Below are 12,901 nucleotides of genomic sequence, written 5' to 3'. Positions count from 1 at the left end.
CTACTCATACAGTTTAAAACATGTCAAGTGCCCTTATTCTGAATAACGGCAAAGCACGGAGAGTTAACCCCTTCAGTGCTGTAGCCGCCATTAACCCCGTGTGCCGGGCTCTCCGGCCACACCTGCATCATCTCCCCTCCAGCTATCTGCATCCCCTCCCCTCCAGCTACCTGCATCATCTCCCCTCCAGTTATCTGCATCACCTCCCCTCCAGCTACCTGCAGCACATCCCCTCCAGCTACCTGCAGCACATCCCCTCCAGCTACCTGCAGCACATCCCCTCCAGCTACCGGCATCACCTCCCCTCCAGCTACCTGCATCACCTCCCCTCCAGCTATCTGCATCATCTCCCCTCCAGCTACCTACATCACCTCCCTTCCAGCTACCTGCATCACCTCCCCTCCAGGTACCTGCATCACCTCCCCTCCAGCTACCTGCGTCACCTCCCCTCCAGCTACCTGCATCACGTCCCCTCCAGCTACCTGCATCATCTTCCCTCCAGCTATCTGCATCACCTCCCCTCCAGCTACCTGCATCATCTCCCCTCCAGCTACCAGCGTCACCTCCCCTCCAGCTACCTGAATCATCTCCCCTCCAGCTACCTATGTTACTTCCCCTTCAGCTACCTGCGTCACTTCCCCTTCAGCTACCTGCGTCACCTCCCCTCCAGCTACCTGTGTCACCTCCCCTCCAGCTACCTGTGTCACCTCCCCTCCAGCTACCTACATCATATCCCCTCCAGCTACCTGCATCACCTCCCCTCCAGCTACCTGCATCATCTCCCATCCAGCTACCTGTGTCACATCCCCTCCAGCTACCTGTGTCACCTCCCCTCCAGCTACCTGCGTCACCTCCCCTCCAGCTACCTGCGTCACCTCCCCTCCAGCTATTTGTCACACCTCCCCTCCAGCTACCTGTGTCACCTCCCCTCCAGCTACCTGCGTCACCTCCCCTCCAGCTACCTGCATCACCTCCCCTGCAGGTGGAGGTGACAAATCTATACAGAGGGATGCAGTTTAAATCCCGGCGGTCGGGATCCCGAATGCCGAAATCCCGACACTTTCTCCCCCCGTGGGTGTCCACGACACCCTCGGAGGGAGAATAAATGAGTGTGCCGAGCGTAGCGAGGCACCGGGGAGGCTGCGTGGCGAGCGCAGCGAGCCCGCAAGGGGGGGGGCGATCCACGTCCCTCCCTTGTCAGGATTTCGGCGTTCAGGATTTTGAACGCCGGGATCCCGACCGCCGGCTTTTCATGCCGAAACCTATACAGTTAACCATAATGCAAGTTACATTATGTAAGAACACATAAGACATTCATTATATACACACTTCAATAACAGATTATACTTCCCTGCTTTACATACTGTAGTAACAGGAGTCCATGACTCCTCAGCGCACCCTAGTGGATAGAACCCTTACTGAGATTTGCCTCTGACTGTAACACTGCGCACGTATGCTTTTACCTTATGGGGATAATTTTCTCTTGTACTGCTGCCTCTGTCTGTGTTTCGGAAGAACTGACGTCAGGATGGGCTTCTGTCGCCTCATTCACACCCGTTTCTTTTGTCCTTTCTTCTGTTAATGAAAAGAATCAGATACAGCGGGATATGTAACACTCAGCAACAACCCACTTGTTCTGAAAACAAGGTTGTCTCCATTTCTTGCTGGATAGAAAGTGATTACACACATTAGCTTGTAGTGGTGACGAGGGAACGGGTGTTATTACAGAACAAGTCACCGGCACTAACAACATTACAGTAATGTCAGCGATGGTGGCTGAGCGCTCGAACTGAGCAACACTTGTCCGGAGCCACCTAGTGGCCCCTGCCGTGGAATACACTTGAATTCACCCCAGAGAGGTGAGGAGCATATTCTAATATACTGGAACAATTTGGACTCTTCTGATATTATTTTATCAGCAATAACAGCGGTGTAAGACATATTAGAAATATTAAGTAAATCGGGAATATTCTCCAGCATCTGCTGTGTATAATAATGGAACCGCCAGCAGGCACCGCGCATTCTATTCCAAGACCGGGTTCTTTCCTGCATCTCGGATCTCCACCAACTGTCAGCCACAGAATCATGCATCGCACTGGCACATGACGCACGTCAATGTATCATTCTGCATAAGTAGCAGTGTCAGAATACAATCTTGTCAGCTGGTCTCTGATGTGACCCCTACGGAGGGGAGGATTCAGTAAAAGTTGAATCGGACTGAAATAAATTCAAAGTCCAGTTTGAAAATAGCAAATAAAGCAAATGTTGTTTGTGACTAAATGTGTGAGTCGTGGGGGTTATTCAGGCCTGATCGCATGGTGGGCCGTAGTACGCATATGTGAGCCCATCTATAAAATCCATCTACTAAATAGCTGGCTGTACGCAAGTTAGTTGACAGAAAGCCAGCCAGCATTTGGGGGTGCTGTGATAGGATGCCATTTTTGATTGGTACTGTGATAGTATGCCAACTTCGCATGGTACTGTTCTAGGATGCCACCTTTGCATGGTACTGTAATAGGATACCACCTCTGCATAGTACTGTGGTAGGATGCCACCTCTGGTGGAGGAGGGATAATGGTACGGGGGCTGGTGGTGGAGGGATAATGGTACAGGGGTTGGTGGTGGAGGGATAATGGTACAGGGGCTGGTGGAGGAGGGATAATGGTACGGGGCTGGTGGAGGAGGGATACTGGTACGGGGCTGGTGGAGGAGGGATAATGGTACGGGGGCTGGTGGAGGAGGGATAATGGTACAGGGGTTGGTGGTGGAGGGATAATGGTACAGGGGCTGGTGGAGGAGGGATAATGGTACAGGGGCTGGTGGTGGAGGGATAATGGTACAGGAGCTGGTAGAGGAGGGATAATGGTACAGGGGCTGGTGGAGGAGGGATAATGGTACAGGGGCTGGTGGAGGAGGGATAATGGTACGGGGCTGGTGGAGGAGGGATAATAGTACGGGGCTGGTGGAGGAGGGATAATAGTACGGGGGCTGTTGGAGGAGGGATAATGGTACGGGGGCTGGTGGAGGAGGAATAATGGTACTGGGGCTGGTGGAGGAGGGATAATGGTACAGGGGCTGGTGGAGGAGGAATAATGGTATGGGGGCTGGTGGAGGAGGGATAATGGTACGGGGCTGGTGGAGGAGGGATAATGGTATGGGGGCTGGTGGAGGAGGGATAATGGTACGGGGGCTGGTGGAGGAGGTATAATGGTATGGGGGCTGGTGGAGGAGGGATAATGGTACGGGGGCTGGTGGAGATGGGATAATTTTACGGGGGCTGGTGGAGGAGGGATAATGGTACAGGGCTGTTGGAGGAGGGTTAATGGTACAGGGGTGGTGGAGGATGGATAATGGTATGGGGGCTGGTGGTGGTGGAGGAGAGATAATGGTACGGGGGCTGGTGGAAGAGGGATAATGGTACAGGGCTGCTGGAGGAGGGTTAATGGTACAGGGGTGGTGGAGGACGGATAATGGTATGGGGGCTGGTGGTGGTGGAGGAGGGATAATGGTATGGGGGCTGGTGGAGGAGGGATAATGGTACGGGGCTGGTGGAGGAGGGATAATGGTACGGGGCTGGTGGAGGAGGGATAATGGTACGGGGGCTGGTGGAGGAGGGATAATGGTACAAGGCTGGTGGAGGAGGGATAATGGTATGGGGGCTGGTGGAGGAGGGATAATGGTACGGGGCTGGTGGTGGAGGGATAATGGTACGGGGGCAGGTGGTGGTGGTGGAGGGATAATGGTATGGGGCTGGTGGAGGAGGGATAATGGTACGGGGCTGGTGGAGGAGGGATAATGGTACGGGGCTGGTGGAGGAGGGATAATGGTACAGGGGCTGGTGTAGGAGGGATAATGGTACAGGGGCTGGTGTAGGAGGGATAATGGTACAGGGCTGGTGGAGGAGGGATAATGGTACAGGGGCTGGTGGAGGAGGGATAATGGTACAGGGCTGGTGGAGGAGGGATAATGGTAAAGGGCTGGTGGAGGAGGGATAATGGTATGGGGCTGGTGGTGGAGGGATAATGGTACGGGGGCAGGTGGTAGTGGTTGTGGGATAATGGTATGGGGGCTGGTGGAGGAGGGATAATGGTATGGGGCTGGTGGAGGAGGGATAATGGTACAGGGCTGGTGGAGGAGGGATAATGGTACAGGGCTGGTGGAGGAGGTATAATGGTAGGGGGGTGGTGGTGGAGGGATAATGGTACGGGGGCAGGTGGTAGTGGTGGTGGAATAATGGTATGGGGGCTGGTGGAGGAGGGATAATGGTATGGGGCTGGTGAAGGAGGGATAATGGTACGGGGCTGGTGGAGGAGGGATAATGGTACAGGGCTGGTGGAGGAGGGATAATGGTACGGGGCTGGTGGTGGAGGGATATTGGTACGGGGGCAGGTGGTAGTGGTGGTGGGATAATGGTATGGGGGCTGGTGGAGGAGGGATAATAGTATGGGGCTGGTGGAGGAGGGATAATGGTATGGGGCTGGTGGAGGAGGGATAATGGCACAGGGCTGGTGGAGGAGGGATAATGGTACGGGGCTGGTGGTGGAGGGATAATGGTACGGGGGCAGGTGGTAGTGGTGGTGGGATAATGGTATGTGGGCTGGTGGAGGAGAGATAATGGTATGGGGCTGGTGGAGGAGGGATAATGGTACAGGGCTGGTGGAGGGATAATGGTATGGGGGCTGGTGGAGGAGGGATAATGGTACAGGGCTGGTGGAGGAGGGATAATGGTACAGGGCTGGTGGAGGAGGGATAATGGTACAGAGGCTGGTGGTGGTGGTGGAGGGATAATGGTAAGGGGGCTGGTGGAGGAGGGATAATGGTACGGGGCTGGTGGAGGAGGTATAATGGTACGGGTCTTGAGGAGGAGGGATAATGGTACGGGGGCTGGTGGAGGAGGGATAATGGTACGGGGGCTGGTGGAGAAGGGATAATGGTACGGGGGCTGGTGGAGGAGGGATAATTGGTACAAGGGCTGATGGGGGAGGGATAATGGTAATGGGCTGGTGGAGGAGGGCTTATGGTAAAGGGGCTGGTGGAGGAGGGATAATGGTACGGGGCTGGTGGAGTAGGGATAATGGTACGAGGCTGGTGGAGGAGGGATTATGGTAAGGGGGCTGATGGAGGAGGGATAATGGTACGGGGCTGTTGGAGGAGGGTTAATGGTACAGGGGTGGTGGAGGAGGGATAATGGTACAGTGGTGGTTGAGGAGGGATAATGGAACGGGGGCTGGTGGTGGTGGAGGAAGGATATTTATACAGGGGCTGGTGGAGGAGGGATAATGGTACAGGGCTGGTGGAGGAGGGATAATGGTACGGGGCTGGTGGAGGAGGGATAATGGTACAGGGCTGGTGGAGGAGGGATAATGGTACGGGACTGGTGGAGGAAGGATAATGGTACGGGGCTGGTGGAGGAGGGATACTGGTACGGGGCTGGTGGAGGAGGGATAATGGTACGGGGCTGGTGGAGGAGGGATAATGGTATAGGGGCTGGTGGAGGAGGGATAATAATACGGGGGCTGGTGGAGGAGGGATAATGGTACAGGGCTGGTGGAGGGATAATGGTATGGGGGCTGGTGGAGGAGGGATAATGGTACAGGGCTGGTGGAGGAGGGATAATGGTACAGGGCTGGTGGAGGAGGGATAATGGTACAGAGGCTGGTGGTGGTGGTGGAGGGATAATGGTAAGGGGGCTGGTGGAGGAGGGATAATGGTACGGGGCTGGTGGAGGAGGGATAATGGTACGGGGCTGGTGGAGGAGGGATAATGGTATAGGGGCTGGTGGAGGAGGGATAATGGTACGGGGGCTGGTGGAGAAGGGATAATGGTACGGGGGCTGGTGGAGGAGGGATAATTGGTACAAGGGCTGATGGGGGAGGGATAATGGTAATGGGCTGGTGGAGGAGGGCTTATGGTAAAGGGGCTGGTGGAGGAGGGATAATGGTACGGGGCTGGTGGAGTAGGGATAATGGTACGAGGCTGGTGGAGGAGGGATTATGGTAAGGGGGCTGATGGAGGAGGGATAATGGTACGGGGCTGTTGGAGGAGGGTTAATGGTACAGGGGTGGTGGAGGAGGGATAATGGTACAGTGGTGGTTGAGGAGGGATAATGGAACGGGGGCTGGTGGTGGTGGAGGAAGGATATTTATACAGGGGCTGGTGGAGGAGGGATAATGGTACAGGGCTGGTGGAGGAGGGATAATGGTACGGGGCTGGTGGAGGAGGGATAATGGTACAGGGCTGGTGGAGGAGGGATAATGGTACGGGACTGGTGGAGGAAGGATAATGGTACGGGGCTGGTGGAGGAGGGATACTGGTACGGGGCTGGTGGAGGAGGGATAATGGTACAGGGGCTGGTGGAGGAGGGATAATGATACGGGGGCTGGTGGAGGAGGGATAATGATACGGGGGTCTTAGAATCTTGTGGAAGCTTCCAAGGAGAGTGGGATCTGTAAAAGGCGAACCAACGCAATTGTACAGTATATGTGTTTGAATAAAACATTTACGTCTCTTTTGGTGTAATGGTTAGGAGTCTGAATACTTCGTCCATACAGTGTACCAGCAATTATTTCCAGTCCCTTTCCCCCTGCATCCCCTCCGCTTACTAACATTCCTCTCCTCTGTTCCCTTCCCAATCTCTTCCTCCTGCCTTTCTCCATTTTCTTCCCCGTCTTCTCTTATTCTTGGTCCGTTCTCCCTTGAGCACAGCTCACATTCTTGGCTGACTGAGATGTCGTACTGTACATTGCCTTGAGACATCTTTGACATTAATCAGTGTGGACTAGAGGCTTGCACTCTTGCTGTGCACAACGCACTGATTGCACCTTCTACCTTTATGAACACCCGTGGAAAAATATAAGGGGGGTATTATTTGGAATACAAAAATGTCAGTAAATGTTTTGTGCATTAAACATTGAGCAGAGACATTGGGCCTTATTAAATGCGGCTGGCGAGGGGGTTAAACGGTGGGGATCGCGAGAAAACAAGTGATCCATTCAACCCCTGCGCCAGCCGCTCACCCTATTCTACGTTCCGGGGGAATCCTCGCTGTCAGAGGAAATTGTTAGGATTCCCCTAAACAGCGAGGCTCGCTGCTAATACAGGGAGTCCACTGCATTTAGCCGCAAACCTCGCTGTTTAGCGCCCACACACCGTTTCCCTATCACTACAAAAACCTAGCGAGGTCAAAATGGCGTTTGCAGGGGGGGGGGGGGGGGGTCAGTTTAATACTGACCGTGCGAGCTGTGACAGTGAGAAGTCAGCAATGCTCTCGCTGCCACAGCTTGCAAAAGTCATTAATACACCCCATAATGTGTTATGTGAGCCACCTCTGCTCCTCCTGCTGATATAAGTAATAATCGGGTACATGTCCTACATCAGGGGAACACAGACAAAGGTCATGTTACTAGAAACTGGGTTTTTACACCAGACCTACCATAAAATGCGCCCTCTGGTGTCTGAGTGTTAGCGTCTCTAAACATATCCAAAGTTTTGGGTTCTTCCGCTGAATACTGGAGATCAGGACTTTTCCCAAGAGGGGCATCTTCTGGAGGTGGTTCTTGAGGTTCGGCGAGGCTGGTTCCGCATAAGTCTAGTTTTTTGAGGACATCTCGGATCTCCTGGTCTGCACGTTTTAGGGAGGCCCGGATAGAAGCATCCATCACCGGCTCCAATGACTCTACGCCTACAGCCAATGAAAAACCTTGTAATACAGTACACACATTGGTACTTGTTTCCTAGCACGGCGCCCGTCGTGGTACATCGCATGCCTTAAGTTAAGGTACTTAAGGCATGCGATGGACGCGATGGACCCGATTTTCTGTCTTTAACTGGCTCAATTGCCGGTAAAAGTCAAAATCGCGCTGATCGCGTCCATCGCGGCCCCCGATGCAACCCAAAGCGTGGTGAGCGCAGCGAGCCCGCGAGGGGCTGCGGTATGCGTCCTACGACCTTTTCATACCCCCACTATTTCAACGTCGGCGTGGAGTTGAGAATAGAAAGTGTAGCGAGCGCAGCGAGCCCCGCGAGGGGACGCGGATACCTGTGAAGCCCGCGAGGGGACGCGATACCTGTGAAGGTATCCGAGTCTGCTTGCCACGCTTCGGGCTCGGTGGCTTGCTGCGCTCGCCACACTTTATATTCTCAACTCCACGCCGACGTGGATAGTGGGGGTATGAAAAGGTCGGAGGACGCGTACCGCCGCCGCTCGCTACGCCTTGGGTTGGCGTCAATAGCGGGGTGGCGTTAGCAATGGGGGGCATTTGAAACATCAGGGGGGTTTTCTATTAAAATGGGGTGTTTTGGGGCATTTTACATTAAAATCAATGCAAAATCTGGTCTCAGGGACCATTTTACATTGATTCCAATGTAAAAATCGGGTCGGTCGCGTCGATCGCATTGCATGTGATTTGGTTGGCATGCGATGCGATCAACACGATTTTTTCCGACCCGATGCTTACAATCAAAATCGGTGGCGCCGTGCTAGGAAACAAGTACCCACACATTTACCATTCATGACACTGTAGGGGAACTTTAATAAGATGTGAGTTCTGTCTCAAATGAGATGTTGCTATGGGAAACCAATCAGAATCTACTTCTTATTTATTTAGCTCTAGAAGATAGTAGACAGGATCTGATTGGTTGCTATAGCAACATCCCATGTGAAGTAGAATACACATCTTGGTCATTTTCCCCCAGTATGTTAAAACCGTACATAATAAAGTGGTAACTGAGTGCATATTGCCTGGAGTTACATGCAGTTTTCCCTCTGGAATAAGAATATAATATTGTGTATTTATGGGGCTAAGATTTATTTCGGAAGCCATTGAAGGAAAAGAACAATAAAAAGTGTATGCCAGCCAAAGCACAACGGAGGCAGCCATTTTGTGGGCAGAACCAAAGTTATAGAGAAGACAGCCAATCACTTCATGAGGAACCAATGATAGTATTGAGGCAATGTTGAGGCAGCCATTTTGTGCGTAGGACCGATGTTATGGAGATCTCTGATATTATCATTTATTATCTGTTTTTTTGTTTGATTCCTATCAATTTATATGATATTTTCAACACTGACGTGCCAAAAGTCAGACCTGCATCAGCTGTAATCGGACATCTCGCGAGTTCGTTTGATCACTACGGCTACTGTAGGCGGCTCATGGCAAGGTGAATGAATTCTCAGAAGGGGGCAGCGTCTCACATGGGCTTGTGGCCTTGCTATTTGGACCCAGGAGGCCTGGCAACATGTGGCATTGTCTGATGAGTCCCGGTTTCAGTTGTTTCAGGCTGATGTGAGGGTTCGGCTGTGGTGCAGACCCCTGTGGCTGCGGACCCACATTTGTCAACAAGGCCCTGACTGGCGCAGGTTCTGAAATGGTGCATTGTATGCTCATGTGGAATGGGTTGGGTCCGTCTGAACACGTCATTGACTGGTAACCGATACAATGCAGTCATTGGTGAACATTCACAGCCCTTCATGGACCTCATGGACCCCCAGGAAGTTGGAATATTCCTTCAGGATTCAGGTTGGGCTGTGAAATGCAGACCTGCCGATTATCCAATGGCCGCGCATGTGCAGGGTGATTGACACCTTCCGGGGCAGGAATGCAGCATTTTCCAGGCGTGTCCTGGAAATGTAGGCACTCCCTGGAGATTGGGAGGGAGGGCCGTTGATGTCATCAGCAGTTTCCTTCTCCCCATGGCCAACAAAGCGCTGAGTAAGTCAAGACTTATTAGGTGCTTTGATGCCAGGGAAAAACCATTCCCTGGTCAGTGGATTTGATTGGTTTCCCCTCATGTGCAAAGCTGCGATCCCATTCATAGCCATGCACATGGGCAGGGGGGTAACGGACGCTGCAGTGGCAGGGCAGCATTGGCCTCCTATGTCACCATTCCTAAATTGTATAGGATTCGTCTGTGAATCATTCTGGAGATTTCCAACGATTGGTGTTGGCCGACACCCAGTATGAACCCACTTAAGCATTTATGGGATGTGTTGGAGAGATCCATTCACCCCCAAGATCCTACACCTAGAAATATATTTTGGCACCACTAGATGGTGCATGTTTTACATAAAGGGGCCGATTCTATTGACCATAAACTGCCTCGCACCATGTATGACTGCGCTCAATTCCAGGGGGGGGACATAAAATACGGTGCGGTTTTCAAAAATTTGACGTTTTTGGCTAAAAAAAAAGTTTTCCGAAAATCTCACCCTATTACATCTTGCCCCAAGTGTTTCACTATCCCTTAATATAAAACATCTTAAAATGTTAGCAGTGACTGGTCACTGCATGTGCTCTGGAACGGGTACAGGTGACGCACAATTGTACACAATTCCTACAGCTGCTGTGGTTATACCCGGCTGGTAATGGTGCGATCTGCATGAAGGCTACAACAGATGAAACGCGTCCTGGACACTGCTTGATCCTACCTGGTGGCTCCATTACTCCTGGCACTATACTGAGCATCTGTTTTATTTATACATGTACTCTTTGTATTACTAATGATTTTTAAAAGATATTGCACTACTATTAAGGCTAAACCACCAAGCTTGAGGGCTTGGAGAGGATCGTCAGAATCTATTATCTTCTAGAACGTGCAAAATAAATGGTAGTAGAATTTGATTGGTTGCTATGGGAATCCCATCTTCAATCGAACTCCCATCTTAGTCCATTTACCCCAAAGTGTATATACAGTGTATAGTAGTACTACACTACTGTATACAGAGTATCTGTGTTTTCTACTACACAGCTGGATGCCTTAAGTCTGGAATAGTTGTAGTTGATGCCTCAGACAGCACAGAACGAAGATGTACAGGCAAATACAGTATGTATATATATATATATATATATATATATATATATATATGAGTTTGCTTTTCTTTGTTTTATTGATACAAGGCTATATTGTACTAATATTTCTATATAAATACTTGTTTGGAGAATACCCCAGCAGAGGGCGCTGTCTGCATATTTCATTCTTTGATCGGTATTTTTATTAAACTTTTGTTTTTAATGGCGCCTCAAGGGGTCTGCAGCGCCTTACAGGGACGATAGTATCTGGCGTACCAAACGGGATACACAAAATACTGCCGCCAGCCTAATACAATCAATGCAGTGTACGGACTACAGACTGTATGGGGAGGAATTGGATCACAGACAACGGCCCTTAGTCTGGTTTATTCGCAATGGCAAATTCCTTCTCAAATGGACAAAACCATGCTGCACTGCAGGTGGGGCAGATGTAACATGTGCAGCGAGAGTTAGATTTAGGTGGGGTTTACTTCAAAGTGAGATCTATATTGCAGTGTAAAAATAAAGCAGCCAGTATTTACCCTGCACAGAAACAAAATAACTCACCCAAATGTAACTCTCTGTGCACATGTTACATCTGCCCCCCTGCAGTGCACACAGGGCCGGCGCCACCACTAGGCAGCTTTAGGCATTTAGGCATTTGCCTTGGGCGCCGGCCACTGGAGGGCAGCACTTTGTAGCAAGGAAGCGCCCGCAACCCCCAGTGGAGACCTGGTGAGAGGCGACTGCCCCCTAACCACCCCCATCCCCTACACTCATGGTGACATGGTCGCACTACGGCGGGCGAATCAACCCCTCCTTCCTGTGGAGCCAGGTGATCACCCCCCCCATCCATGGACTGGGTTGGAGCAGGTGAGCGGAGGGGAGAGGGTGAGCAGAGGGGGGCGGGTGGTTTTGGTGGAGGGGGGGGGGGGGTGTCTGGGGCTCTGACAGGGCTTGATCCGGCCCTGAGTACACATGGTTTTGACCATTTGAGAAGGAATTCGCCTTTGTGAGTGAACCAGAATAAGGTCCATTATTATCAGTTCTTGCCCTTCGGAGTGATCATTTGGATTTTGCTGAATAAATTCTGTGATCTCCTCTTTGGTGACCTCTGGGGTGCAGCAGTTGCCATTCCCACATTACAGAAAATGGAAGTAGTGTGAAATCATCTTTGGCAGCAACTAATTACATATGGAAATTGAGATTTCTCCAAAAGCAAGCAGAGAAAAGTCTTCACCACCCAATGGGAATAGCTGGGCGGAGTCAGGGACACTGGGGCGCAATGTCTGAAAAACTGGTGCAAAAACATTTCTTCATTTTGTGGCATTATGCAAATCAGGGGACTGAAAGGACTTCATTTTTGCACCAGCTAACACTGCTCCTCACCTCTGTGGGAGATAAATAAGTGTGTTGTGATCCAGCGACCACTAGATGGCACCTGACAGAGCAATTCAAGAATTGCTCCAATTGGAGCTAACATTACTGTTACGTTGTTCCTTCATTTTGACCAGCTGGTAACTACATTACTTATATAGCCCCAGCTATGGGGCATAAGATGAACTAGGACACTGCTATGTGGCATAAAATGAACTAGGGCACTATTATGTAGTATAAGATAAACTAGGGCACTACTATGGGGCAAAAGATGAACTAGGGCACTATTATGGGGCATAACAATAACTAGGGAAATACTATGTGGCATAAGATGAACTAGGGCACTATTATGGGACATATAATGAAATAGGGCACTACTATGGGGCATATGATGAACTAGGGTACTACTATGGGGGATAAGATGGGGGACTTTGGGGATTTTAATGAACTAGGGCACTACTATGGGGCATAAAATTAACTAGGGCACTACTATGGGGATAAAATGAACTAGGGCACTACTATAGGGCATAACTTTAACTAGGGCACTACTATGGGGCATAACATTAACTAGGGCACTACTATGGGGCATAACATTAACTAGGGCATTACTATGGGGCATAACATTAACTAGGGCACTACTATGGGACATATAATGAACTAGGGCACTACTATGGGGCATAAAATGATCTAGGGCACTACTTTGGGGCATAAAATGATCTAGGGCACTACTATGGGAC

The 12,901-nt window shown here is 50.9% G+C and overlaps 1 protein-coding gene across 1 annotated transcript in view; it reads right to left on the bottom strand.

Moving 5' to 3' along the window:
* Positions 1-12,901, bottom strand: part of OBSCN (obscurin, cytoskeletal calmodulin and titin-interacting RhoGEF) — a 332,859-nt gene that overhangs the window by 76,359 nt on the left and 243,599 nt on the right. Inside the window, exons 96-97 of the mRNA XM_083186473.1 lie at positions 7,433-7,664; positions 1,464-1,575 (exon numbers count right to left, since the gene is read on the bottom strand). Of these exons, the coding sequence (XP_083042599.1) occupies positions 1,464-1,575; positions 7,433-7,664 (344 nt within the window). The remainder of the gene's footprint in view (positions 1-1,463; positions 1,576-7,432; positions 7,665-12,901) is intronic.

Source organism: Crinia signifera, chromosome 5 (genome assembly GCF_055691185.1).
Source record: "Crinia signifera chromosome 5, ASM5569118v1, whole genome shotgun sequence".
Lineage (NCBI taxonomy): Eukaryota > Metazoa > Chordata > Amphibia > Anura > Myobatrachidae > Crinia > Crinia signifera.
This window is presented reverse-complemented; position numbering and strand designations above follow the sequence as displayed.